Source organism: Gopherus flavomarginatus, chromosome 17 (assembly GCF_025201925.1).
Source record: "Gopherus flavomarginatus isolate rGopFla2 chromosome 17, rGopFla2.mat.asm, whole genome shotgun sequence".
Lineage (NCBI taxonomy): Eukaryota > Metazoa > Chordata > Testudines > Testudinidae > Gopherus > Gopherus flavomarginatus.
The window spans coordinates 20,256,643-20,282,505 of record NC_066633.1 but is presented as its reverse complement, the minus strand read 5'-3'; the positions used below and the strand labels follow the sequence as shown (position 1 = coordinate 20,282,505).

General features: G+C 49.6%; 1 protein-coding gene and 1 long non-coding RNA gene across 5 annotated transcripts in view; both read right to left on the bottom strand.

Annotated features, from left to right (window-relative positions):
• ENTPD2 (ectonucleoside triphosphate diphosphohydrolase 2) overlaps positions 1-19,893 on the bottom strand; it is a 45,051-nt gene extending 25,158 nt beyond the window's left edge. The window contains exon 1 of one of the 3 annotated variants that reach the window (XM_050926365.1): positions 19,648-19,893. In XM_050926365.1, coding sequence (XP_050782322.1) covers positions 19,648-19,758 — 111 coding nt within the window. In that variant the 5' untranslated portion in view covers positions 19,759-19,893. Of the gene's footprint in view, positions 1-7,914; positions 10,347-19,647 lie in introns of those variants that run through there. The other 2 variants (XM_050926363.1, XM_050926366.1) reach the window with 2 other exon arrangements.
• A 1,135-nt stretch (positions 19,894-21,028) lies between these two features.
• LOC127036030 (uncharacterized) lies at positions 21,029-25,155 on the bottom strand. 2 transcript variants are annotated; one of them, XR_007769988.1, is made up of 9 exons: positions 24,880-25,155; positions 24,602-24,717; positions 23,934-24,002; positions 23,647-23,712; positions 23,182-23,270; positions 22,601-22,709; positions 21,970-22,078; positions 21,494-21,564; positions 21,029-21,283 (listed from the first exon to the last, which is right to left on the bottom strand). It is a non-coding gene; the product is annotated as an uncharacterized LOC127036030 (long non-coding RNA). The 2 variants fall into 2 exon arrangements; XR_007769989.1 differs by lacking the exon at positions 23,647-23,712.
• Between the last annotated feature and the right edge of the window lie 708 nt (positions 25,156-25,863).

Here is a 25,863-nt window from a genome sequence, read left to right as displayed (position 1 = left end):
TGGGCTACCACTTTTACAAGGCATATGGAGGGAGACATAAGGGCAGGGTGCTTCTGACCTGAGAGACTTCCCCTGTTGTTCCCTTAAGGTCTGGTACACCCTGTTGCAGACCCTAACATACATAGTGGTGAGGTACATTCACGAATGTACGTTGGGTGCTATTGTCAGCTTCTTGGCTAAAAGGTGCTAGAGAAGTATACAACATTACTGTGGCTTTAAGTAGAGATTCAGGAAGTTGTACGTGCGCGCACACACACACACACACACACACACTAAGTAGGATGGGATTGAGAGGATTAGTCAGCGGACTCCCAACTGCCCTTCTCCTAAATCAAAGATTCTGCAGTCATAACACAGATAATTGTTTAATGATGTGTGGGCTAGCAGAATCCAGCTCCCTGCCTCAAGTTATGCTCCCCTCCGTGGGAAAACAGGAGCAAAATGTGCCTGAAATTTACTTTAGCGAGCAAAGTCCCCAGATCTAGCTCTGAATATACAAGTGGAGTAAGTCCATTGAGTGAATCAGAGCAATCTTTACCTAGAGCCAAATTCCATGGTCCTTAATCACGCAAATCTCTCCTTTAAATCTACAGAAGATTTGCTCCACTAAAGACTAGAGAATTTAGCCCAGAGTAAAACCAGGATGTCTGATTGGTGAGACCTCAACTAAAGGGTGGCAGTCGCTGGTTTAAAGGACAAATCAGTTCTTGATGCCTCATCAAAGCTACTGTGAGATTAGACAGTCTTTGTGGGTCTGTCCTAGATAGATGCCAGCTTCCATTCAGATAAAACACAAGGCACTTCACAGAATAGGTTTCCTTGGTCCCAACGCCCTTTCCCATGAGTGCTCTGATTGTAAGGATTCTGCCCTAGGCATTCATGGCCAGGATCTCTCCACCTGGGGGCTTTGATGTTTTACAAGCAAACCTGAAATGGGGTTATTTTACAAGAACAATGCTCAGCACTTCTGAGACAGCCACAGAGAAAACCGCAAACAGACAAGGGATGTGTCAGAAGGGCACGTGTAGAGATGGGGGAGGGACAGGCTAGAGAAGGCTGTTAATCAGTAGAGCTGGGTGAAATTTTTCAGCCAAACCCCTTTTTTCAGAAAAAAAAAATGCAGTTTCCACTATACTGACACTCCCAAGAATTCATGTCAGTTTTGACAAATTGATTCAGTAAAAAACAAGACCTACAAAGACTCTGGAAAAAAAATCAAAATGTTTCTTGGTTCAAAACATTTTGCTTTTTTTGATATTTTCTTCTGTTTTATTTTAAAAAATGTTTAAAATGCTCACACTCGCAATGAAACACTCACTGTGGGAGGATGAAGAGTTTTGTTCAACAAGAACTAACTAACTAAATAAATGTATATATATTAGCAATTTTTCAGAATGTCAGCAAACTGAAAACTCCATTATTTGCCTAGCTCTCTTGATTGGTTTTGTCATGCAACATACGAACCTGCACCAGCACTAGTGTCAGAGCACTCACGGGGCTGGCATGGGTAAGTCAATCGGCCCGGCCAAGCCATCAGGCAGTGCAGTGTGAGAGTGGCAGGGACCGGAGGATAGAGAGAAGCAAAGCTGTGGGAAAAGCTGGTGAACGGGAAAGTCTGAGGAGCAGCACCTGGTGTGAAGAAAGAGAATGCAGAGAGCAGCGGGGAGTGGAGATGGGAGAGAAATGAGGATGGTTAGCGAGAGCCACAGCATAGGGAGAACAGCTCTGTAGCAAGTCAGGAAAGATGTGTGGGAGTCCTCGGGATGCAGTAGCCAGGGGTGCCCAGGGTCTGTGCAGGGAAGCCAGCCAGCTCCTGCCTGCACTAATGCCCTCCCCCACCCTCAGCCAGTGCAAGAAGGCCCCTCACAAAACTCTGAGGACTAAGATAAAACTCAGAGCGCAGGGATCAAAGAGCATGGCCTTGAGCCCAACTGAGGTGAGTCAAAGCTGGGGTAAAGTACACACTGCGTGAGCTACTCAAAGGGGCCACACTGCCTTAGCTTCCCCTCCCAACCTGCCCCAGGACCGAGCCTCAACTGGAGACAGATGCACAGGAACCAACCACAATGCCAGCACAGCTCATATTAATAGATGAAACCCCAGCCTCTGCTTCCCTGGAGCTACAGAGCATGAGTCTTACTGTAAACAGTGCCCCGAGGATCTCTCCATTTCCCAGCCATTCCCTCTGCAGAGCTCACATCAGCCAGCAGTCCAGAACCTGCCTCTCCCCTCATTGCACAGGGCAGGGGAAGAGAATGGTGTTTAGCGTTTCCCAGCAGGCTGCCATGTGTGGAGATGTGGAAGGAATGCTCCTATCTCCCATCAGCCGGCCACCCAGCCTTAAAACACAGATCAAAGCCACCTGCCTAGGGTCTCCAGCCTGAGGAACCGGCCTTCATGCTGGATGGAGAGGGACGGGTAGTGTGACCTGGTTGGTAGCTGACACATTGTGACACGTCACAGCAGGGACTCATCCCTGGCCTATGGACCAAAGGGTCTAGCTGAGCAGGGTGTGGGAAGTGCGGCAGGATGAAGGGAGCATGAGGGAGGAGGGGAAGGGGTCTAGAAGGAGCAATGCAGAATATTATACATGGGCTAGGCACAGTAAGGCCACGTGTGAGAGTATTTAAGCAACAATTTGCTCAAGAATGTATAAACCAGTCCCAGGCCTAGGGAGTTTATAATCCTGTGGACTCTAGCGCTACTGAAATGAACAGGCAGCAGGTTTAAAACAAACAACAGGAGGCATTTCTTCACACAACGCACAGTCAACCTGTGGGACTCTTTGCCAGAGTTGTGAAGGCCAAGACTATAACAGGCTTCAAAAAAGAACAGGATAAGTTCATAGAGGATAGGTCCTTCAATGGCTATTAGCCAGAATGGGCAGGATGATTCCAGAAGCCAGGAACAGGCGACAGGGAATGGATCATTTGACGATTCCCTGCTCTGTTCACTCCCTCTGGGGCACCTGGCATTGGCCACTGTCGGAAGACAGGATACTGGGCTAGACGGACGTTTGGTCTGACCGAGTATGGCCATTCTTATCTACTGGAAGTTTTCTGACAAGCTGTCACCGGCACCACACCTGGGTCTCTAGTGGCCATGAGCCAGACCCTCAGCTTGTGCAGCTTGGTATGGAATGGCTGTCAGTGGAGCTATTCCAAGTTCTGCTAGCCAAGGCGCTGTCCCCATGTCTGCTTTGTAAAATACACCATGCAGAACACAGTTTGCATCCAGGCAAACAGGCGAGCTCAAACTGGGATTATAATACAGCAGGACAGGACATCATGAGCAACATGACACCCAGACACAGCACATCTGCAATGGAAATGGGACAGTAGGACAGGACAGACATAACCAGGAGCGTTCCCCTTAACTCCTGTGCCACTAGGATTCAGGCCGATAGTCACTGAATGTCAGGCAGTTACAGCCACACTGCCTTCTGTGCAAGGTGAGCTGCATTCCCCAAACTGCCAGCTTGGCATACCAACAATGCCTGGCACCCGCCACTGGTCCCTCTGCAAGACCTGAGCCTTGATTGTCAAATCCCTCATAGAGCAGGACCCAGCCACACCAGATAGTGCCAGTCCTATCTATGACCCTCTGAGACAGCTGCATCCTTCGGGGTGCAGAGTATCGGGTGATGCTCACAAGAATCACAGGTGGGATGCTTTCAGGTGAAAGTGCCCAGCTGTAGAATGAGCTTCTGAAGCAGCTAAGCTGGGGCTTAAACCCCCCTATTTGATGTAGCCTTCCAGCCATAACCCACCCCAGGGATGGAGACAGTAACCCTAACGGAGACAGGCATGTACTGCAGGGGATGGGCATAGTAGAGATAAACACACAGAGCCAGAGAGCAGCTGTCAGGTTTGGGGTCCAGCTACAGAAAGAGCCCTCTGGAGAGGGAAACAAACCAAATATGTACAGATCTCTGTCCCTGCTGACAAACTGTGCCCAACTGGATTGATGAATAGGGTCCCTGCCGGGCAGGGGCAGTTAGAGGGGTGCAGTGGGTTAGTGCATTAGGCTTTCCCTCTGGAGACCTGGTGAGGTCATGAGTGAGACCCATTCTAAGACACTAACCGATGGCCCAAGAGTCTCCTCTCAGAGACCCAGAACCAGACTGTCAGGGATGTCGCAGGAAGAGTGAGAGCCAAGGCAGAGCCATGGGGAGGGGGTTTAATAATGAGGTCTGACTTGCCTGCATGCATTGCTGGAGTCCTATCGAGCTATGGGGCCCTACAAACATTAACCTGTCCGGCGCCCCTCTGCAGCAGGTATGTGTTCTCCCCATGTTCCAAGTGGGGAAACTGAGGCACAGAGCAGGGAAACGACTTGTGAGTTTGTGGCAGAACCAGGTCTAGTCCCCAGGTTTCCTGACACACTGTCCTGTGCACAAGGCTCCCTTCCATTCACTCGGGACCGATTCTCTGGGGGAGCTGGGGTGGTGGCAAGAAACATAATGACAAGGCTGAAGGAGGAAAATGTCCAGGCTGGAATTCCTGCTTCCAAATGACCTGCCAGCAGCACGTCCCAGTGGCAGGGAATGGAGCCTGCAGGGCAGATTCACACACAAACCCAACAAGACTGGTCCTAATACTGAGGCCTCTATAGGACTCCTAGAGCAGGCATCCTTCAGCCCAGTTCCTGGGTCTCAGAAGGACCACAAGGGAGTCCGTCCTGAGAACAAGGGTCGGGATCCCAGCCAGGAGCCGGCTTTGTGGAATTACGCTGCACGCTCTGAAGCATGTTACCGGTGAGCAAACAATCAGAGGTTACTAGACTGTTGCAAGCCTCACCTCGCCCGTGCAGAGAGAGAGGAAATGAAATCAACTGACAGATCCAGCAGAGCTAAATTTAACCTTGGTCAAAACCAGGGCCAGTGTCTTGATTTTCCACTCAGCAACCTCCATATGTGTGGTGTTCAAAGGTGCTTCTGGTAGCTGATGTTCTGTTAACTCTTTGCTGTCCTAGGCCACGTCGTTCGTTTCCCCTGAAGTGGCTGGGTTTACATGAACCCAGCATCACCAAGGACACCTTTGCCTGGGCAGAGACCCCCTGGGGACTCTGAGCTCGCCAAACTCACTTGTGATCTAATCAGGATTTGAACCCATCACCTTGGAACTCAAGAAGAGTACACTAGCCACATTTGTCTACTTCCACCCCCAGTGAGGCCAACTGCTGAGCTTGTAGGATAGAGGCTTCGCTTTTGAGTCACTGGGCACACCAGGAAAGAGAGAGCTTTATGGAGTCCCATTTGCCAGTGCTTGGTGATGGCCTTTTCCATTAGATGTTGGTGGAACAGGCGCCACTGGGTTGATGGGATGGCATCCCTACACCATCTGCTGCCCCCAGGCCAGCCCACCAGCCTGTCACAGTTGCACAGACGTGCTTTAAGTTGGAGTTCTGCTCCCCCTCTTGTCTACATGTCGGGGGCACACAGACCGCCTAATGGCTGCCCCCATCTCCTCCTGCCCTGAAGATCAGAGATTAAGTGTCTAGATACCCAGTGCGGGTCACTTAGACAGAAATCAGGCACCTGTCCCTCAGACCCAAATGCGGGATGCAGCATGTGACCCCAAATGAGGGATGCACAAACATTATTTGGGCAGGAAACTTAAAAATGCCGTGGGAGTCCTTCCTGCAGGGTAACCAGCCCTCTGTGACCTCCCTGGCAGGGCTGAAGTCAAGCAAACTGGCATTGACAGCCACACTTTTAACCAGGAATGGTAATTAACCATTGCATAACATGGGACATTCTCCTTTAAATGAAGCCCGGCTGTCTAGCTCAGAGTTACACTGCAGCACAGACACAAGCTTTTCGGGTCAACGCGGGTGTCTCGGGGCGACAGTCTGGGCCCTGGAGGTTTCGTACGGGTCCCGACTGGCCTTACGAGTGATGAATTCTTCACTTCTGATGTGAACAATTGTCAATAACCAATGAGAAGGGGCGTCAAACTGATGCGGGACACTGGGAATTTGGAAAGTAAACATGAGTGACATCCCTAGACAAGAGGGACATTTGAGAGACAGGCTTGCATCTCTGACCCCACGGATCCACACTCCCTAGCTGACTCCCACCAGGCTAGTGGGGGCTGCCGTAGGTGGCAGATTGACACTCGAGGTCCTTCACAACGGAGCTGTCTAAGCCCTTATACTGTGATCACCACCAGAGCACCTCAGCACCTAATAAAACCATCACCACTGGCCAGCAGTGCTGGAACAATTTGTATAGTGGGGGTGCTGAGAGCCATTGAACCAAACTGGAAACCCTGCGTATGATGAAAACTAATTCAAGCCAGGGGGTGCGGCAGCACCCCTAGTTCCAGCACCTATGCCACCACCACTGAGAGGCTCACACGTAATCTAGTTTCCTCTCTCCACCCTGAAGTCTGTCCCCTCCACCTTCACCGTCCTCCCTGCCAGCAGGGTCTTTGCTGCAGCTAAGCTGAAGTAGGGAGATTTCCACTTTCCTCTGGAAGGGGCGAAATCTCAGATCATTCTCAGCTCCTGAGCCTAAGCCTGGCTGTTGAGGAAGCTCTGGTCAGATCCTGAAGCCCTCACTAGGTGGCCTCTGTGTCACTTCAGGGCACGGTGACAATGGGAGGCCTTTCAGTTTGACGTTAAGTGTTTCAGACACTTAAGAGCCAGTGCATTGTTTAACTCTGGACAAGCTCCATGTCTTGGTCCAGGCCCAAGGTTAGACACGGGCCCATACACACAGCAAACTCACAGCCGAAGGGCACAGGTTGGATGGGCGTGGAGAATGAACTCTCCTGCCACGTCACTGTCGGGGCAACCTGGCATGGAGGAGACGTGTTGCTGCTGTCCACACTGCACCTGCTCTGCACCTCCAGGGGTGCTGCACCTTTCCCACACTTTCACAAGCTCTTCTGCCAGTCTGCCCTGAATGCTCTGTCAGCTGGTAGGAGAAAGTGTTGTGCCTCCAGTGGAAATATGAAGACAGAATTCAAATCAAATTAAGCCCTGACCTAGTTTTTCTTTAATAAGCCGCTTTCTGCTGCAACATTGTCTCTTTAATTCCCTGCTTGTGTGTGTCAGCGGGCCCAGCTCTGAGGACAGTTCACAAACATGTCAGCTCAGAGATTTCCCTCTCCCGCATCACAGTTTAACCATGCTTACGCTGATGCTAAGGTCCATAGGACAGGACTATGATGCACCCACACACCCTTCCAGGGTAGCTTGCTGGGAGCTGGGGGCTGGGTACTTTTCTAGTTTAGCAACGCTTGTGAGACCACATTGGGGTGAGACCACCGTAGGGGGCCCAGCCCACCAAGATCTTACTGCGGGTGGTGCAAAACACCTGGGGCAGCTGTTGTGATTACACAGGGCCTGAGCGTGCTGACGCTCTGCTTCCAGCGATGCTGCGCCGAGTCCCAATAGGGCATCGAGCAGGAGACGGCCGCGCAAGGCCAACAGGAGAGGATGGGTGGAGAGTCACCCTCGGGATGTGTCTGCAGGGGGCCAAGGAGCCAGCGACAACGAAGGCCAGCCAGGGTACTGTTCTCCCAGGGCTTGGGCTGTTCAATAGCTGCATTTGAGGTCAATCACAAAGGGGAAAGGGATGAGGAAGAGCGGGAGTCAGGGTGAAATGTGAGCCGGGGGAGAACGCTGGGCATGGGGCCAGGTGAGCCCCGACACAATCCCTGAGCTCTGCCCAACTTGCACCTGGATGACAACGGCCCCTGTAGGCCTCACGTCACTGAGGAATAGCTGCGGCAGGGGAATGCCTTGGCCAAGCCCTCTCCTGCCCCCTGCACCAGGGGTATGCCAAGAGACATGGGCTCAGTCCCGACTAGGCTTGCCAACTGTCTAACCACACAAACCCAAACACCATTTATCACTTACGAGCCCTCGTCACAGCCCAGGATCCCACAGTGCTGGGCGCTGTACCTATATTTTGGGAGTCCATCGCTGACGATATTGTCACAATTCTCATATACGGCTACGCATATGAGTCCTCAATCCGAACCCTGATGCACAGAGGCGGCCGCGCTGATAGCATGGGAAGTCTGTATCTGCAACGTTTGATGATGCAACTCTGTGGCACCTTTCACGTGCAGCCTGGACACGATTTCATTAGTCCCACTCAAACCTGTCACATGCTGATCTCGTCAGAGACAGCCAGCAAGACCTGTTCTGAGCCATTTGCTCAAGTTCTTTGGGATTGATGCCAGCCCACTGGAGACTCCTCTTCAGATTATCTTTGAATCGCCTATACGGCTGACTCTTCTTTCCTTTGCCCGGACTCAGCTCCCCATACAAGATCTGTTTTGGGAGACGGTGTCTTCCATTCTGATGACATGCCCGGTCCACCTAAGTTTTGCTCTCAGTAACATTTCCTCAATGCTGGATGTGTCTGCTCTCTCAAGGACCTTAATATCAGTCACTGTCCTGCCGGCGAATACTCATTATTGAGCGGAGAGAGCGCATGTGAAATTGCTCACTCTGTTTAATGTGACGTCTATAAAGAGTCCATGTCTCAGATCCATACAGGAGAGATGTTAGAACCACTGTAGATCTTCAGTTTGGTGGAGAGACAGATTTTGTGTTGGTTAAGAACTTTTATTCAAGGATCTGGCCGGCTTTACTAATTCTGGAGATTTCCTGATCAAGGGAACCGTCACTCGAGATGGTGCTGCCCAAATACTTGAATAATCCCCATTTTTCAGCTGTGTGCCTGGGATGAAGATGACTGGCACTAGGGCATTGGAACGAGGTGCTGGTTGGAACAAGACCTCGGTCTTTCCGTGACTGATGGTGAAGCCAAAGAGCTGGGATGCTTCAGAAAATCTACCAGCGATGACCTGAAGGTTGTCTTGTCTATGGGCCATCAAGGCACAGTCATCTGCAAAAAGTGCCTTAACAAGAAGCCTCTCCAGCATCTTGGTCTTAGCACTGAGTCTTTGAAGATCAAAGGGGGAGCAGAGACAGTCCCTGCTCCACAGAACTGACAGTCATTCCAGTGCAGATTCTGGCTTCGCCCTGCCCTGCAGTCTTATGTCTGGCCCAAGTGAGCCGTTAACTGGTTCTTTTTCACTAAAATTCACCAGATGTTTTCTATGAAGGACTCTGCTTTGGGGCTCACTCTCCTTTGGCCTGCCAGGAGCTGGGGCTGTTAACCACACAGAAGTTCCCTAGCGGCCAGGTGTTCAGAAGAGCACAAAGCCCTCACACAGCTGAGATCAGATTTCCAAAAGCGCTCAGAGAGCTTGGTGCAGGTTGGGTGCTGCTAAGCCCTGGGAAATCCCTCCCTGAGGCCATGTCTACACTTGCAGAGTTTTTGCACTGTCAGTTTCACCAGTGATACTGAACCGGTGAAAGAAAAGCGCAGGTTTGTGTACTCACTTCCACAGGCATCAGAGAGTGTTTACATTTGCAGCAGTTCCATCCTCGTTGAGAGCAGCGCACTGAGGGCAGCTATCCCACAGTGCAGCTCTCTCCATTTTGAGGATAGGTCTAGTGGGAAGTGGGGGCGTGATCACGGGGCATCCTGGGTCCCTGTACAGCCCCCTCTCCTCAAACACTGATCAGCTTCAGTAGCTCAGCATTGCTCCAAGCAGGGGATCCTTTGCTCCCTGAAGCAGGCACCTGGCCAGATCATAAGTGAGCACTTGCCAAGAAAACAGGAAGGGGAATTTCAAAGTTCCCAGGGCTTTACAGGGGGAGGGGTGGACGTCTGTTTACCTGGCTGCTGGCCAGAGTGGTCACCTAGGCACTGTGGGATATCCTCCGGAGGCTAAAAGCTCTGTAAACAGGCAGAATGTGTCTTTCCTTGCACATCACTGGGGCCCTGATTCTAATCAGCATCTGTGGTAAGAGCTGTGCGCCTCTCGTGGAGGTGGTTTTCTTTCTCCGGTGAAACTTCTGAGTTTCACAACAAAAAGTCATTGGCAAGTGTAGACGCTCCCCCAGTTTTTGCGCAAAAAAGGGACTTTATCCGCTTTAAATGGCAGGTGTAGACATGCCCTAAATCCGTCCTGGCTTTTTCATTTTGTCTGAGCTACTGTTTGTTTGGATTAGCATAAAGCAACTGGATCCAGGCTGGCTGCTTAACACTGCCATTAATTAGGAATGTCTAATTACAGCGCACCTTCAAAGGCATGCAGAAAGTTTAACTCGCCATTTGCAATAGTGAAGGATTAAGAATGAGCCTTGTGGAAAAGAAACTCTATTCAAAAGCCTACGTGGTTACTAAGGGTGCGTCTACACTGCAGTTAGACAGCCGGGGCTGGCCTGTGCTCGCTGACTTGGGCTAAGAGGATATTTAACTGCAGACTAAACATTTGAGCACAGGAACCAGCCTGAGCCCAAACGTCTACACTGCAATTAAACAGCCTCTTAGCCCGAGCCCCTTAGCTCAAGCCAGCTGGCACAGGCCAGCTGCAGGTTTTTAATTGCAAGTGTAGACATACCCTGATTCTCAGCATGGCTCCCTTATGTTATTCCACCAGATGTTTCTGTGGCTGCCCCCAAAAGCATGGAAAATTAAACCGGAACTTACTGGACGTGTGCCTGGCCACCCCAATCTCTGGGATCGTAAGTTATAGCCCTGCCTGCCTCCTTTCCTCTGATTGTGTCTTCTCAGATTGTAAACTGTTTGGGGCAGGGGCCATGTGTATGTACAGCACCTAGCACAGTGGGGCCCTGATTCTAATCAGCATCTGTGGCATTACCATAACAACAATAGCTTTCCATGATGTCAAAGAACAGAGATCTGTCTAGCCACTGAACACCAGCCTCAGCTGCTCTTTAGCAATGACCAGGATGGGACTCTCCTTTTCTGACCCTTCCGCTAATTTACTACTGCCTTGCTCTGCACATGCGCACACCCAACACAGGTGCAGAGGTAGCATCTGCTACTCAGACTGTCAAGCAGCCCTGTGCTGCAAATGCATCACTGACAATCTCCCACACACTCCTTTCACTTTGAGTCAAAGTTGCCTGACTGCAAGGAGAGTCACAAAAGGCAAGGAGATAAGCAGCTCCCTCATTCGATACCCAGTCTATGCTCCAATCGTCAGTTCCCCTTTCACAACTATCAGCTATCTCCCTCCTGCCACCTGCAACCCACATACCCCCACCCCCACCCTAAGCAACCGACAGGCAGCCTGGCACTGACTCAGGCCTCTGCTCTGCTGCCAGCCCCTTGTAAATGACGTTACAATGCCCTCCATTGACAACACTCTGTCCTTATGTAGCACTTTCATCTGACAATCTCAAAGCTCTCTCACAGAGCACCAGAACCTCCACTACATAGTGGGAAACTGAGGTACAGAGTGAGGAAGTGACCTTATCCAAAGTCACATGCTGGCAGCAGAGGGGTGTCCTGCCTCCCAGTGCTGTATTCTAACCACTTGACCACACTTCCACCTGCAAATGTAAGCTGTAGACTGAGGTATGGCTGTGTCTACACTTAAAACACTATGATGGCACAGGAGGAGTCCTGCCGTCAGCATAGGAATCCACCTCCTGGAGGGGCGGGAGCTAACCTGATGGGAGAATTCTCCCGTCGACCAAGTGCTGTGTACATCGGGAGTTCGGTCAGTGTAACTGCATCGCTCAGGGCTGTGAAAAATTCACTTCTCGGTGCATCATAGCTGTGCCAGTGTAGGATCCCAGTGTAGACCAGCCCTGGGGCTAGGCACACACAGCACTGGAATAGTCAACCATAGCAAGGTTTCTGCATGACACACGGGACGTTTCAGAGCTTCTTCTCCTGTGTCACTTAGCAGCCTCCTCCAGGACCAGCCCAGCTCAGCTGTCCCAGTGGAGACGTCAGCCTTCGCCAACTGGCTGCCGGCTTCCCTTCCCCTCCCCAAAGAGCAGGCAGAAGGCACCAGGCAGCAGCTGGAGGGTGCAGACAGGAACAGATTTCCATGGACGAAGGGGCCCAACCCTTGCTGCTTGCGGAAGATGGAATCTCCCCATCACTGACCCAATGCCGCATTTGGGCCCAGCTCTCCTTAGGACCATGCCAGCGTGTCACAGAGCAGCAGTGGGGAAAGTCCGGAGACAGGCAGCACCTGTTATTGCTACTTCTCTCACTAACTGCACCGGAGAGGTGGCAGATGCTGCGCTAACATGAGCACGGAAGCAGCCGTCAGAGGAATAATTCCAGGACCCAAGCACTGCTCCTGGGGAAGAGGAGAAGAGGTTCAGAGCGCTGAGGTTTGGGGAGCCCGGCCGATTCCCACTGCAGTGTGGTGATGGGGGAGGCTGAGGGACACAGCCCCCGAGGCGTGGTCAAGGAGCTGAAGAAGCTAGTGGAGGCACTGCAGCCTCTGAAGCAGCTGGTAACATGCAGGATGAAATCTCAAGGCAAAGGGAAAACGCTGCTTGACGCAGAGGCCAGGAAACTGAGGCTAGCGTCCCTGCGGATGGTTTGATATTGTCACTGCAGACTCAGGGCCCAGAGCACAGCACGTTCCACAGCGCCAGCCAGGCCTGGCTGCTTGAAAAGGAACAGATGTGGAGGATTTCAACAGTTAGGCTGAGTTTCCTGGCATTCTCTCTATCTCTTAGTGCTTCACTGGCCAGCAGCCAGTTGGCTGAGCAAGGTAAGCTGAGCATTGGCACTGCCTGTCAAATTGCTGCAAAATTCATCTCTGGGCTCCCTGCCACATGTAGCTCTCTCCTCCCCCCCTCTCGCCCCAACTTTGCCCAAAGTGGAGCTGGGATGATGAGAGACATGGTCCCTCGTGTGAAATGCTGGGCCCAATCCTGCACCTTCGCCTCCCAGGGGCGCAGGATCCAGCCAGGCAGCGAGAGCAAGGTCAGAGCCATTTCCCCAGGCTGATTCTCTCTCAGGCTCTTCCACTTCTCACCACTTCATGGCATAACTCAGCATATCGCTAGGTGCCAGCTCTAGGACACGGAGACACACACCCATCCCAGAGCTTGGCTCCCATGCCTCCTCACCTGCACTGATGGAGACCCTGCCCTTTGGCCAGAAAGAGCCGTCCCCGCACCCTGCTGGAGTCCCTTCTGGAAATCCATGCATGCTCGTCTCCCTGCTCCTTGATCACAGGGTCATTCCAAGAACTAAGGGAGAACTAGCGGGGCTGATTTTTTATAATGCCGCTTGGAGAAGACCTACAGAATTCTAGTGAAGAAAAAATTAAAAAAAGGAGCCAGCCTGGGACAATTAGACCTCAGTTCTTCTAGGTAATGGGCAGCCACCACCCACCCAAGAGAATCCAGGGTGCTCAGCACCTCATTGGATCAGGCCCTTGGGTAGGGAAATAAACCCAAATTGGGGTATTTTTAGGGTTACTATTTGTGGCAGCTGAATTCCAAGCAGAGTTTCAGGCTGGAAGAGAAGGCAACAGAGCTGGACATTTACGTAATTCCCACATGACCTGCACTTTAATCCCATAGCTGCTGAGAACTCTCCAAATCTGCTGGCAAATTCAACTGGGTCGAAACTAACAAGGGCCCAGCAGTAACAGGCAAAGCTAGCGATACACAGAACGTCCAGCCTGGAGACTGGAGCCGGGCTGATGGCTCAGGTTCACTATTTGCCAACTGCTCCTGCCCAGCAGCTTTAAAGGTTTCAAAAGCAGCCTTGAGGGGGCAGGCTAGAGAGGAGAATCTGCTGGGAAATCACAGCACCTCGTGTGAGTCAGGCCGTCTCTGGCGGAGAGCCCTGGGCCTGCAGCCATGGAGCTGTGTTGGAGAGGGGTTGGTGCTGGCGCCATTCCAGCGAGGATGCCCTGTAAAGCAGGCTCAGGATGCTCTTTATCCAGAGGACGGTGCAATGGGCTCACTGCGCCCGTCCTGTCCAGGGAGGCAACCACCAGGTTTTGCAATATGGTTCTCACAGCAAATTATCCCTCTCTGCACTGATCATGCTTGATGCCAACTGGCAACAGCCCCCGGGCCTGATGGCAGCGCTCCTGACTGATTTCAACAGGGGCAGAGCCCCAGTGTAGAAGGTAAGTTCAGATCCATGCGTGTAGCCTTGTGGAGAAAAGCCTCAACTCACAATAGTCTTCCCTGCGATAAAAAACCCAGTCTCAGCGCCCGGCCAGCCGCCTCAGGCAGAGTGGACATTTGGGCCTGGGCTGGAGTTTGGGCTCCGGATCTCAGCCCCAGGCGCCAGCCCAAGCCTGAATGTCTACACTGCAACTTTATAGCTGTGAGCCCCGGTCAGCTGAACTAGGCCAGCCGTGGCTGCAGTGGGTCTTCTACTGCAGTGTAAATGGACCCTTGAGACTCCAATCTGGTGTCACTCATGCACACGAAACTCCCCTCACCGTCAATGGGAGCCGCACCTGAGTGAAGGAGGGAGCAGCTGGGCCTCACATAGTTAACACAGCCGATTACTGTGGCCTCCTGGAGGCAGGGCTCATGCCTCGTAAAACAGAGGGAGCAACGTCAGCAGGAATATCCCAGGAGTTACCACCCACTTTAACAAGCTGGATAATTGCAGGGCTCTGGTTCCCATATTTACTGTCTTTCTTCTTTGCAGCAAGCCAGCAAGGAGCACTAAGAAACATTTCTTACAGGAACATAATTTTGTTCCATGTGCCTCTGTGTCCACCTGCTGAAGAGAGCCTGTGGCGGGGGGAGTGGACAGGCGTGTTCTGCATGCCCCCCCCACACACACACACTGCATGGAGGCCCTGCTGGGGTTCAGTTCCACAGGGTTCGGGGGCAGACAGAGAGTGAGCTGGGGGTAGAGGGAGACAGATGACTGGGTTGGGCTCCTGCAGAGGCTCCCTCCATTCCCAGCGTCTGGGGCAAGCACCATGTCCAGAGTAGAGGCAAAGGGCTGCCCTACAGAGCCCCACCCTGACTTTGGGGTATCATCCCATTTCTTCCATGGGGGAGGGCAAGCCACAGCTCATGCTCCCCACTGCCAACACTACTTCTCCTCTCTAGGGCAGGGAGAACAGGACCATGCTTGTTCACTCCCCTCCACCCCCCATCCCTCACCGCACTTTCCTAGGAAGGGGAGATTAGAAACTGGAAGGGAAGCACAGACCTGTCTGTCAGCATTTGCTGAATGTCACAGTTTAAGGCTCCTCTGAGGTGGTGCAAGCCAGGTCAGCTGGGCCCAGTTCCCCCCTCAGACCTATCTAACTTTAGTCCTTTCCAACTTGCACGGGGGTGAGATCAGAATCAGGCCCGTTGACTTCGTTAAAGCTCCCAGAATATCCCATACCCAGTTTTTATTGCCCAGCTGATTAGCTCTCACAGAAGACTTGGGGAAGGTTTTATCTAGCAGTGAGTCTGATTCAGGGAGTTTCTTCATTTCTTTTCCATCTCTCTAGCCGGGTGTATTTACCTACTGCCCTCCTGAGGGCAGGGCTCTCCAGCCGTGGCATCACACAGCACTTCTTGTGGGAAAGTTGCAAACAGAGATAGCAAACATCAGGGGCCTGATCTTGCATTATCTATGCACTTGGAACTGCTGCCAACTTCTCTGAGAGCCGAGTGTGCAAGAAACACAGGGTCAGGCCCCAAGTAAGTGGGGCGCTGAGAGGGGAGGGGAAACGTAGTCATGACTGCCTTAGAGGAGAAGTGGGAGAAAGCAGGGGTTTAAAACCAGCTAATGAACAGTTACGCTCTCTCTGTAACTGTTAGCTGGAGACATGGAGACCTAAGTTCCAGTCCCCTGTTCTGCTGGACTCTCCGTGGGGATGTCCACACTGCAGCTAGAGGTGGGATTTCCAGCTCAGGTAGATGTATGCACACCAGAGGCACCGCTGTGATTCCGCGAGCTGCAGGTGGGGTGGCTGCCCTGAGCACACTGTGGGGGTCTTGGCTGGGAGTGCACTTGGGGCAGCTAGCCTCTCCTGCTGCCATAGCCACACTGCTCTGACCAGGTCTGCCTGAGCTGGATTCACATCTCCAGGTGCAGTGCAGACAGAACCTGGCAAAAATCACATAGTCGCTCTGAGCCTCAGGTCCTGTCAAAGTTAGACTCAGGACTCACAGATTGTCAGACCACTCTGTTTTATTTGCACAGTGCTCTGCTAATAACACCCAGATAATGTGAGCACCATGCAAGACACAAACTCTCTTATTTATACAGACAAAAGGGCGAGAACTTAACAAGATAACAAAGGAAGCAGAATCTGATAAGTTTACCTGGGCTAGGCATGCATATCTTATTTCCTTACTATTACTGATCTTCTATTAATGGTTCGCCATAAGCACCACTGTTTATGCCTAATGTTTCTTTTCCTGGCACCTGTATTTCAACATTTCTCATCTCTGCTTAAAGGTACATACAACATTTCTTTAATCTATTCTTATTTTTACAATATAATTCATTCTACTTTCACAGTCCCCACCAGTAAACTGGGGGTAAGAGCACTGCCCAGCCACCCCAGGATGCTCTGAGCATAAAAGCACTGAAGAGTGAGAGCTGCTCAGGTAAGTACTTGGATAGACAGCTAGGCACACACTAAGTGCTGGGCACAGTATAAAAGCCCAGGCAGATTCCATTTGACAGGTGCCAAGTGGCATGTCTGAGTGATGAAGGGCATCTGCACAAAGAGGGCCGCAGAAGCGATCTGGTTTCCTGGGTGGGCACCCCATTGTCTCTGAAAGTGATGGAGATCCCCCCACTCCCCTTTGGAAGAAGACTCAGAGCTGCTGAAAAGCTCCATTTCCCCACAGACCAGGCACAGCGAGCGCAGCACACTGCCATCTCCCCTGCCAATGTGCATCAACCCCGACCTGGCAGGGCCAATGCTGGGGGCAGGAGAGAGGATGGCTCGTGCTGATTCAGGAAGTGGCAGCTCCCCAGGGCGCTGGTCAGCGCCAGTCGCAATGGGGGTGTTTGGGACATGGAGGTGTGTCTTTTAGGAACTAGACTGGGGCCATCAACTCACTTGACCCAGGGGCCTTCAAACCACTGTGAGATCCTTAAGTGTCCACCAGCCACACCTAGATTTCAGTCAGTGACCTAGGCCCCAGCCAGGCTACAGCAGGGGATCCAGTTACAGAGCACTTCAAAGCTGTAGCAAAGGGGGGAAGTTATGGTGAGGCCTCGTCTACACTACGGCTTTGAACAGTGTTGTAGCTGGGTTCCCTGACTCAACTATGGTTGTGGAGTAACATTTTCAGAAGCACTCAAGTGACCTAGGAGCCATTTTCCAAAGTAACTTTGAGCCAGACTTTCAAAGCTGTTTAGGCAGCTCATGACACCAAGAGGCGCATCTGCAACTCCCACTAGGCTCCTATCTGCATCTTTAGGGTCCTGAATAGCTTTGAAAATCTGACTCTTAAGAGTTTATATCTCCCTGAAAGTCAGTGGGAGTTCGGGGTCTAAGTATCTTTGAGGACGTGACCCTAAGTGCCTAAGTCACTTTTACAAATGAGACTCAGGAGCCTAAGGACTGAGGCTACATCTCCACTATGAGCTGGGGTGCGATGCCCGTGCTCGTGTGCACATGCCCTGCTAGTGTGCGGAGAGCAGGCAGCAGTGTAAATAGCATGAGGGCACATTGGCAGCAGAGACGCGGCTTAGCCATGCCAAGTACAAACCTGCCCGAAACTGCTTCTACTCAAGCTAGTGTGAGGATGTGTACGCGAGCAGGGAATTAACCCCCTAGCTCACAGCCTAGACAGAACTTGTACAGAGTCTTGTAGGTGAAGGAGAAATGCTCTGTACCCCAGTAACATAGCCCCAGAAACCAAACACCCATACGCACTTCATCCTTTGGGCAGAGCACCCTGCCTGCTAGGCACAACTTGAGGGGGAAAAGAAAGGGGGGCCTGCAGGTATCGTAAAGCAACAGAGGAACAAAGAGAGTTTATCATCTGTGCCTCGTACTGCCAGTGGATCCTGAATGCGCTTGTTCGATCCAGGGACAGCACAAAGCCTTGACTTAGTTTTGATTTTCTAAAGCCCTGCTTTAGTCATCATGCCTCAAGGAAAGTGGAGCCCTTCCGAGAACAATCAGGACCCGGCAGTGATCAGATCCTGCCTTCCCTGGGCACTCTAATTCCCTTTGGCTTTGGGAGGTGCACAAGGAAAGTAAGAGCAGGTCTGAGAAGCTAATACATGTTCCCCCAACGATACCAGAACCACAGCAGTGCTCAGAAACTCAAAAGCCACTAACAGTAGCGAAACCTCGGGAAAAGTTCCCCAAAGCCCTAGCGACAAAATAAAATATTGATCACTATTAATACAGTTTGTTAAAGGGAAAGACCCAGTGAGGAATCAACTGCAGGAGACACAAGTCATTCAAAACTACATAAACTACAGTGAATGTGGGGCAGGCGTCAGTCAGCATCTCTTCATTCTGATGGCATTAGCATGATTTACACCAGCTGAGAATCTGGCCATTATGTTTATACCAGTCTGGTGGGAGATTGGATTGTAACACAAGCACAATGTTGTCAAGGGGGTAATAATTACTAGGAAATTACTAGTTCTAAAATGAACGGCTGGCAATGTGCTACCCTTGCCTCTCCTAACAGCTGTATGGAACCACTGATCTTAGTGATCTCTACAAATCTTCAGAAAAGGCAACATATCCCTGAACTCAGTTTTGGGCGGGTCAAAAGTTTTCCAAGAAACCTGTTTTTGGATGGAAAATTGGGTTTTCGACTAATAAACATTTTCCACAAAAAGAATCTGCTTTCTGTGGAAAATTTAGATTTTTCATTGGAAAACTCAAATACTCCCAATTCAAAAGATTTTGGACAAAAAAACAGATGATTTGGGGTATGGATCAAATTTTGGGAGGGGGTTCACCTGAAAATGTTCAGTTTTTGAATTTCTGCAGGGAAAAAAAATCAAAATTTTCTGCAAGAATAACCCAGCCCGTTTTTCTTTCAGACGGGGCTGGCTCTGCCCAGGGGCTGGCGAAGTCCGCAGCTCGCAGTGACTTCCACACAACAGTGGGCGCTCAACTCGGGAAAAATCAAGCTCCTAGAGCTGCTCCTAGAGAGGGGAACTGCAGCTAAACCCGCTACAGTTTTCTAGTCATGTATTTTTTAATAAGAAAATAAAAACATTCGCAGGGAAGGGAGCTTGCAGGGACCGCCCCACGGGCCCCGAGCTCAGCGTTACGCGGGCTCTCCCTGTGCTGCCTCTGAGTTCACTTGGCTGCTGCAGGGGGACAGGACGGTTCCTCTGCACTGGGCATCCCTGAGCCAGCATCTCCCGGCTCTGCCTGGCCCCGGGGCTCTGGGCTCCCCGGGCTCCCGGCTCTGCTGGCCCTGGCCCCGGCCCCGGCTGCCCCTGGGCTCTGGGCTCCCCGCTCTGCTGGCCCTGGCCCCGGCCCCGGCTGCCCCTGGGCTCTGGGCTCCCCTGGCTCCCGGCTCTGCTGGCCCCGGGCGCCCGGCTCTGCTGGCCCCGGCCCCGGCTGCCCCTGGGCTCTGGGCACTCCTGGCTCCCGGCTCTGCTGGCCCCGGGCTCCCGGCTCTGCTGGCCCTGGCCCCGGCTGCCCCTGGGCTCTGGGCACTCCTGGCTCCCGGCTCTGCTGGCCCCGTGCTCTGGCTGCTCCTGGCTCCCAGCTCTGCCTGGCCCCGGGGCTCCGGGCGCCCCTGGTTTCCGGCTCTGCCCGGCCCTGGCCCCGGGCTCTGGGCTCCCCTGGCTCCCGGCCCTGGCTGGCCCCGGGCTCCCCCGTGTTCTCCACACTCTGGGTGGCCCCCGCTCACCTTGAAGCCCGGCGGCTCCCGCAGGTCCTTGGTGGGCAGGCACAGCAGCAGGATGCCCACCACGCCGATGAAGCAGAGCAGCAGCAGCACCGCGATCACCTTCCTGGCCATGGTGCTCGGCCCTCGCAGAACTGGAGCCCGCCGGGCTGGGGCTGGGGCTGGGGCTGCTGCATTAGCAGGCGGGGCTTCCTCCTCCTTCCTGGCGCGCTGCCCGGGGGCTGAGACGGGCCAGGAGCCCGGACGCTGCGGGAGAGGGCGCAGGTGATCGGCCCACGGCTCCTCCTGCCGCTCGGGCTGAGACACGGCGGCGGCCGGGGCTGCTGCTGCGCCGGGCTGTGCGCGCTGCGCCCCGGGGCTGGGGCCTGGCCAGGTGGGGGCCCAGGCACTCGCTGGCTCCCCTTTGATCTCCCAGTTGCCCTTAGCAGGGCCCCGTGTCCCGCCGGGCTTGGCAGGCAGCGGTGGCGCTGCACTGGGGCAGCCAGTCGCCCTTCTTGGCTCTCTTGTCCCAGGCTGAGCCTGCGTGCGGCAGTGGGGCAGCCGGGGGTTGGCCTGCAGCTGCTAGCCCCAGTTACAGGCCCCCTGGCTGTGCCTTCGCTGCTACTTTAACCTGCCTTAAGAACATCCCTTGGGGGGAGGTCCACACAGTGCAGCAGTGAGCCCCTAGGGCCGGTGTAACATCACTTTGAGCAACCCTCCCATTTTCCAACTAGCTTCAGTTTCTGCCACATAAGGAAACCATCTGTGCTCCTGCTCAAGAATTGCTGCCGCCTGGTCCGTGAGGTTGCAAATCGGGAGGGATGGAGTTTGTGGTGGAAAACACTCACGATCTGCTTCCTCCACTGGTCCATGGGGTTGCAAATCGGGAGGGATGGAGTTTGTGGTCGAAAACACTCACGATCTGCTTCCTCCTGGCTAATGTGCCAAATTGACCTATCGGGTGATCGAGGCACGCTCTTTCGCTTTTTTGTGTGTGAATACGTGTAAAGAGAAGTAAGGTTTGGGGATACAGGGCACATCCCTGACCCCAAGGTGATAACCAGAGTGGCCCCTCTCATTGTTTCCACTGGCTTCCTCCTTGCTTAGTTCCAATGACATGGCTGCCTATGCACCTGTCACTGGTCCGGGGATGGTTGCAATTCGGGAGGGATGGAGTCTGTGGTCGAAAACACTCAGGATCTGCTTCTTCCTGGCTAATGGGCCAAATTGACCTATTGGATGATCGAGTCTCGCTCTTTCGCTTTTTTGCGTGTGAATACGTGAAAAGGGAGGTAAGGTTTGGGGGTATGGAGCACGCCTATGATGACACCACTTTCATTTTTTAAAATGACTTTTACAATGTTATAGTTTGCATTATATATATGGACAGAAATAGAGAGAAAAATATATTTAACATCAAAAACATTTATTTTAATCTGATGTATACGTAGAAATATATTTCTTTGGGTTGCATTATGTTTTGAACAAGAGGCAGTTAAACAATGGGTTTTCTTTATTGCCTTTTTTTTTTTTTTGGTAATGAAGTGAACTATGCACATGTCTTGCAGTTGTACTCCTTCTCATATGTCAGGTTTTCTTGATTGGTTCCTTCTGTAATGCATGGTATGTGTGCCCACCTCTTGCAAGAATCACACTGGACCTTTGATAAGTAACAATTAAGAAATGAAATCACAGAAGTTATGTTATACATACTTTGCATTCACTCATCCTATTCCTTCCACATGTGAACATTACCTAATATATAACTATCGGCATGAAGAAAATGTTTAATGTTGTGGAATTTTTACAAGGATCATGATCCTTACGCAGTTTATGGCATATATTTCTCATGTAATTCTATGTTTCTTACCATCGTGCAATCCTCACTTTCTTTTTCACAGTCGATAAGGTTGCAGTATATGCAGTAGTCCTCCACGCGTTCTTAAAAATAAATATAGCATTACGAAATGATGAATACGTTATGACCAACACTGAAAATACTAATCTTGATTTATTAATTGTCAATATTGTAATCCAGTCAATGGTTTGAACACATATCTTTTCCTTTTTTTGGAATAATTTTTTCAGATTTTAACTTTACTACACCTGTATCTAAAAATTCAAATTTCATTTAACTGGTCGATCAATAGTAATCATTCACCCCATTAAAATTTTTGTGTACTTAAAGATATTATTGATTCATAGTCACCATTACAGAACCAAACCTGCGAGATATCCCACTTTAGGGGTATTAAGATAACTGTCTGTTATGTGACAAAATTCCACTCTTCATGTTATCCTCACATGTGCCTAATGAGTCCACAATACATGGTAGAAAGTAATTACCTGACTCCTTCATTAGAAGAATTGCTATATGTCTTCTAAACGCAGTATTAGCCTTCTGTGTTGTTTCCACCGTACTGATGTCTTTGTGCTGCAAATATGTTTCTGCAAACTAACAACACTGATATTTAGAATAAACCTCATACTTACCATAGGTGAAAGTGGGCTGGTCCGGTGTACCGGTAAGAATTGGCCACTGGTTCCAGACCATACATGGCTGACGTTACACTTCCAATGTGGCAGTGCTTTATGCTTTAACAGCACTGCCCCCTTTATCCCATCGCCCCCGCATCGGCGGCCCTGCCATAGGGTCTGGCAATGCTGTTAAATGCTCCTGGCAGGGCTGCCTACTGTGGGGGACCAAAAGGGGCTCTGGGTTACAGTGATTTACAAGGGCCTGGTGCTCCTGGCCACTGCAACAGCAGCTGTCAGGAAGGGCTGGATGGTAGAATCTGGTCCCCCAGCACCGCACCTGCCACTGGAGAATCCATCCCTTCTTGTGGCCACAAGCCCACCCCCATCCACCTTGGCAAGGACACCAGTGCAGTGCCCGCTGGTAATCTCTGGCATTTACTTTCAACATGGATAATTAAACATACATAACCAATAATAATGCCAATTTGGTATTCAATACCTTTAAGATGAGTGGTCCACAGTTGTGGCCATCACTTTGTCTGGGATGCTGCACAATTTTACTGTTCCAATCAGATGAGGATTTACTAGTTAATCATTTGATGAAGTTTCTGAAATTGTTAGAGAGTACATTAGCAGACTGCATAAATGAGCTTTGCTTTCCTTTTTTTCCCACTCTGGTTTCTGGACATAGATAAAAATCCATTCTCTCGCTTTTTACTTAGTCATTGAAATGACTTATTGCTCACATATAGACACACTTGTTTTAATATTATTGTCTCACGCTTACACAGTGTGTCACCTGAGTTGCTGTGCCCCATGTTGATAATAACACATTCTCAATCATGCAACATGCTACTGTTTCGTGTGTGTCCACATTCTGTGAAGTCGGTCCCCAGAGCCACATCACACAAGTTCACTCAAAGTCCATTATTAAGCACATTCAGTACAAGTACGTGCTGTTTCAATGTTCATGTGTAGCTAATAGGAAGACATTATTCCCATTATTGTAACATTACCTTTAAAAAAAATTGCAGTGGAACAGTTAGTGTCCACTGTGAAAGTAAGTATCTAATAAATCACCTCCAATTCCTCAGGCATGTTCTTTCATATCTGATCTCATCACACAAGGGGTCAATTATTAACAATTCCTTTTTTTTCATCAAGGCTATCTGTAAGCTTAAATATATTCATAAAATGTATTAGTAATGTGATTATTTCAAAAAATGTATACTAATTTATCAACAATCAGTATGCAATTCACATATTACCGTTTGTAATGTAACAGTAACACACAACATATAAGCATATTGTGAAATCAATCAACTCTTTACAGAATGTATTGTTCCATGCTACATGAACAATGTAAATTGACAGTATCAATTTATTTTTAACAATCACATTCCACTTTCCTTAGCATGCACTGAACTCCCTGAAAACCCGCAGCGCGGGAAATTATATCACCACTACGATAGTTGTGTTACAAATCTCTTATTTATTGCCACATTTATTGCCCATAATCCAGAAGCACAATACAAAACATCTTACCGCAAGAACCCAATGACCTGGTGTGTGGTAAGGAAGCAGTAATATATCATTTTGAAGTAATTCACTCTGTTTTTATTTAAAAGAAATTAGAAATGTAATTATAGTTTCCAGTGAGGCAAACCATGAGATATACATTATACTGTATTTCCCAAATTCATTACATGTATTACTATTAGACTATTCCCCCACATCAAACATATCATTGTATTTGCTGTCACACTGTGTTTAACTCAGTGACTGAAATTGTTCTTTTTTCATTTTATGTATGAAAGTGTTTTAACATTTACCTTCACTTTCATTTGTGTAGCTCTGCCTGAGAGAATGGCAGTGGAAACTACTGATGAGATGGCTTGTACCTGTTGACAGTCAACAAAGCTATTACTGCATTAATAATTGTGGCACGTCAAGAACATAATGAATTTAATATAGACAGACATGAAATGGATCCTTAGTGTTACAAATCAGATACGTATATGTAAGAGACTCCTATAGAAACAAAATGATTTGTAATCAATGTGCTCTGTCTTACTTCCTTTAAAAAGTGACTAAGCTGTTCGCATACTTGTGTTCAGTTAATGGACCCACTGAACTGTACAGCAGAACTAATGTGGCCTTCTATTGTATGTCCGATATGCACCTCCAAATACATTTTAGTAAATGTTTGGCAGCAGTATATACACAGAAATGTTGAAATTTCAGGTGTCTGTTGATATTTCAAGGGCATTTGGACTTAAATATGTTGTGCCACATATTCCCGTGATTGTTTACTTAGTGCATCAGTGTATTGTGTCATGTATCACAGTAACTAGCCTACCTTTGCATCTGCTTTCTCAACTACACAGCTCAAAAATGCATAAATAACCTACAACACATGATGGAAGAAAAGCACAATTACGATGGTATTTGAGTAATCAATCACATCAACAAATACATGTTTAGTGGTACTTAAATGTACCTCATCACTTATCCAGCTTCTCGGTTTCAGGCAATGAAATGAAGAGCCATACAATTTTATGTTTCTCACTTTGGCCTCCAGTCTCTCTGTGTGTTTGCTGGTCATTACCAATTTTACTAGGAAAAAAATATTAACACGTATTACATGCATGGTAATACAGTTTCCTTTTTCTCTGCTTTAATACTGTCAATGCCGCCACTTTGTACATGAAAACCTTTAATATAGTTCAAGTTATAAAGTATGTTAATGTGTTTAAGAAAGGTGCGGTATCCAATTACCTTTCAGAAGCCATTGCTTGTCTTCCACTTCCTCTGTAAGCATGTCATCAAAACTGTCATCAGCATCACTTGTATCATTGTTTGACACATCTTGCCCTATATATTCCTCTTTTTCTATTGCTGTGACCTCTATGTTTTCCACTTTGCTGTCATGAGATACAGTGCCATCCACTTCTCTAATCTCTTCCGTGGGTGTTTCTGGTTCAGTGTCACCAACTCCAATTTCAGTTCCAGTTTTTCCCTCTGATGTGCTTTCAGCAGCTAATGTTGTTGGCTCTTTTATTGGTTTTAAGTGTGCAATACTTTACATGGTTCCTAACTGTTTCCCTGAGATGGTTTGTAATTTCACTCTCTTACCTTCAACACTCATAATTTTGTATGGTCCCCGATATTTAGATTCCAATACTCCTCCTTTTCTTGTTCTCTGTCTAGCATTCAGTAACAGAACAGAGTCCCCAACTTCAAATGTTATTTCCCCATATTTAGAAGTCTTTCTTTTAGCATAATGTCTTTGTTGTTTTTCTTGTGCTTTAGCAATGTTACTTAGGGCCAGCGCAATGTCAGCGTCATGTCTCGATTTCATATTCATGCTGTACTCTTTGCAGAAATCTTCCCCGAACATATTCAGATCTGGGATCTTTGTAAACAAATGGAGAAGTGGTTGCATTTGTAAAATGAAGGCACACAGAATGCCATATGTACATGAAAGGTGCTGGCAATAACATACACTTACCTTGTAATTATCTAAGACATCTTCTGGAAACACTGCGTCATCACAAAACATTAGTCGGAAAGGTGAAATTTTTGTTGTTGCATGTATTTTAGTTCGCAAAGAAAACAAAATGGGTTCAAGTAATTTATCCCAGTTACTCCCATTGTTATCAACCATCTTCCGCAGTGCTCTGTAACAAAGGCACATTGATTTGATTGTTTAAGAAAAGAAAGTCACATGTAAGGTCTTGTTTGAAACAGATCATACACAAT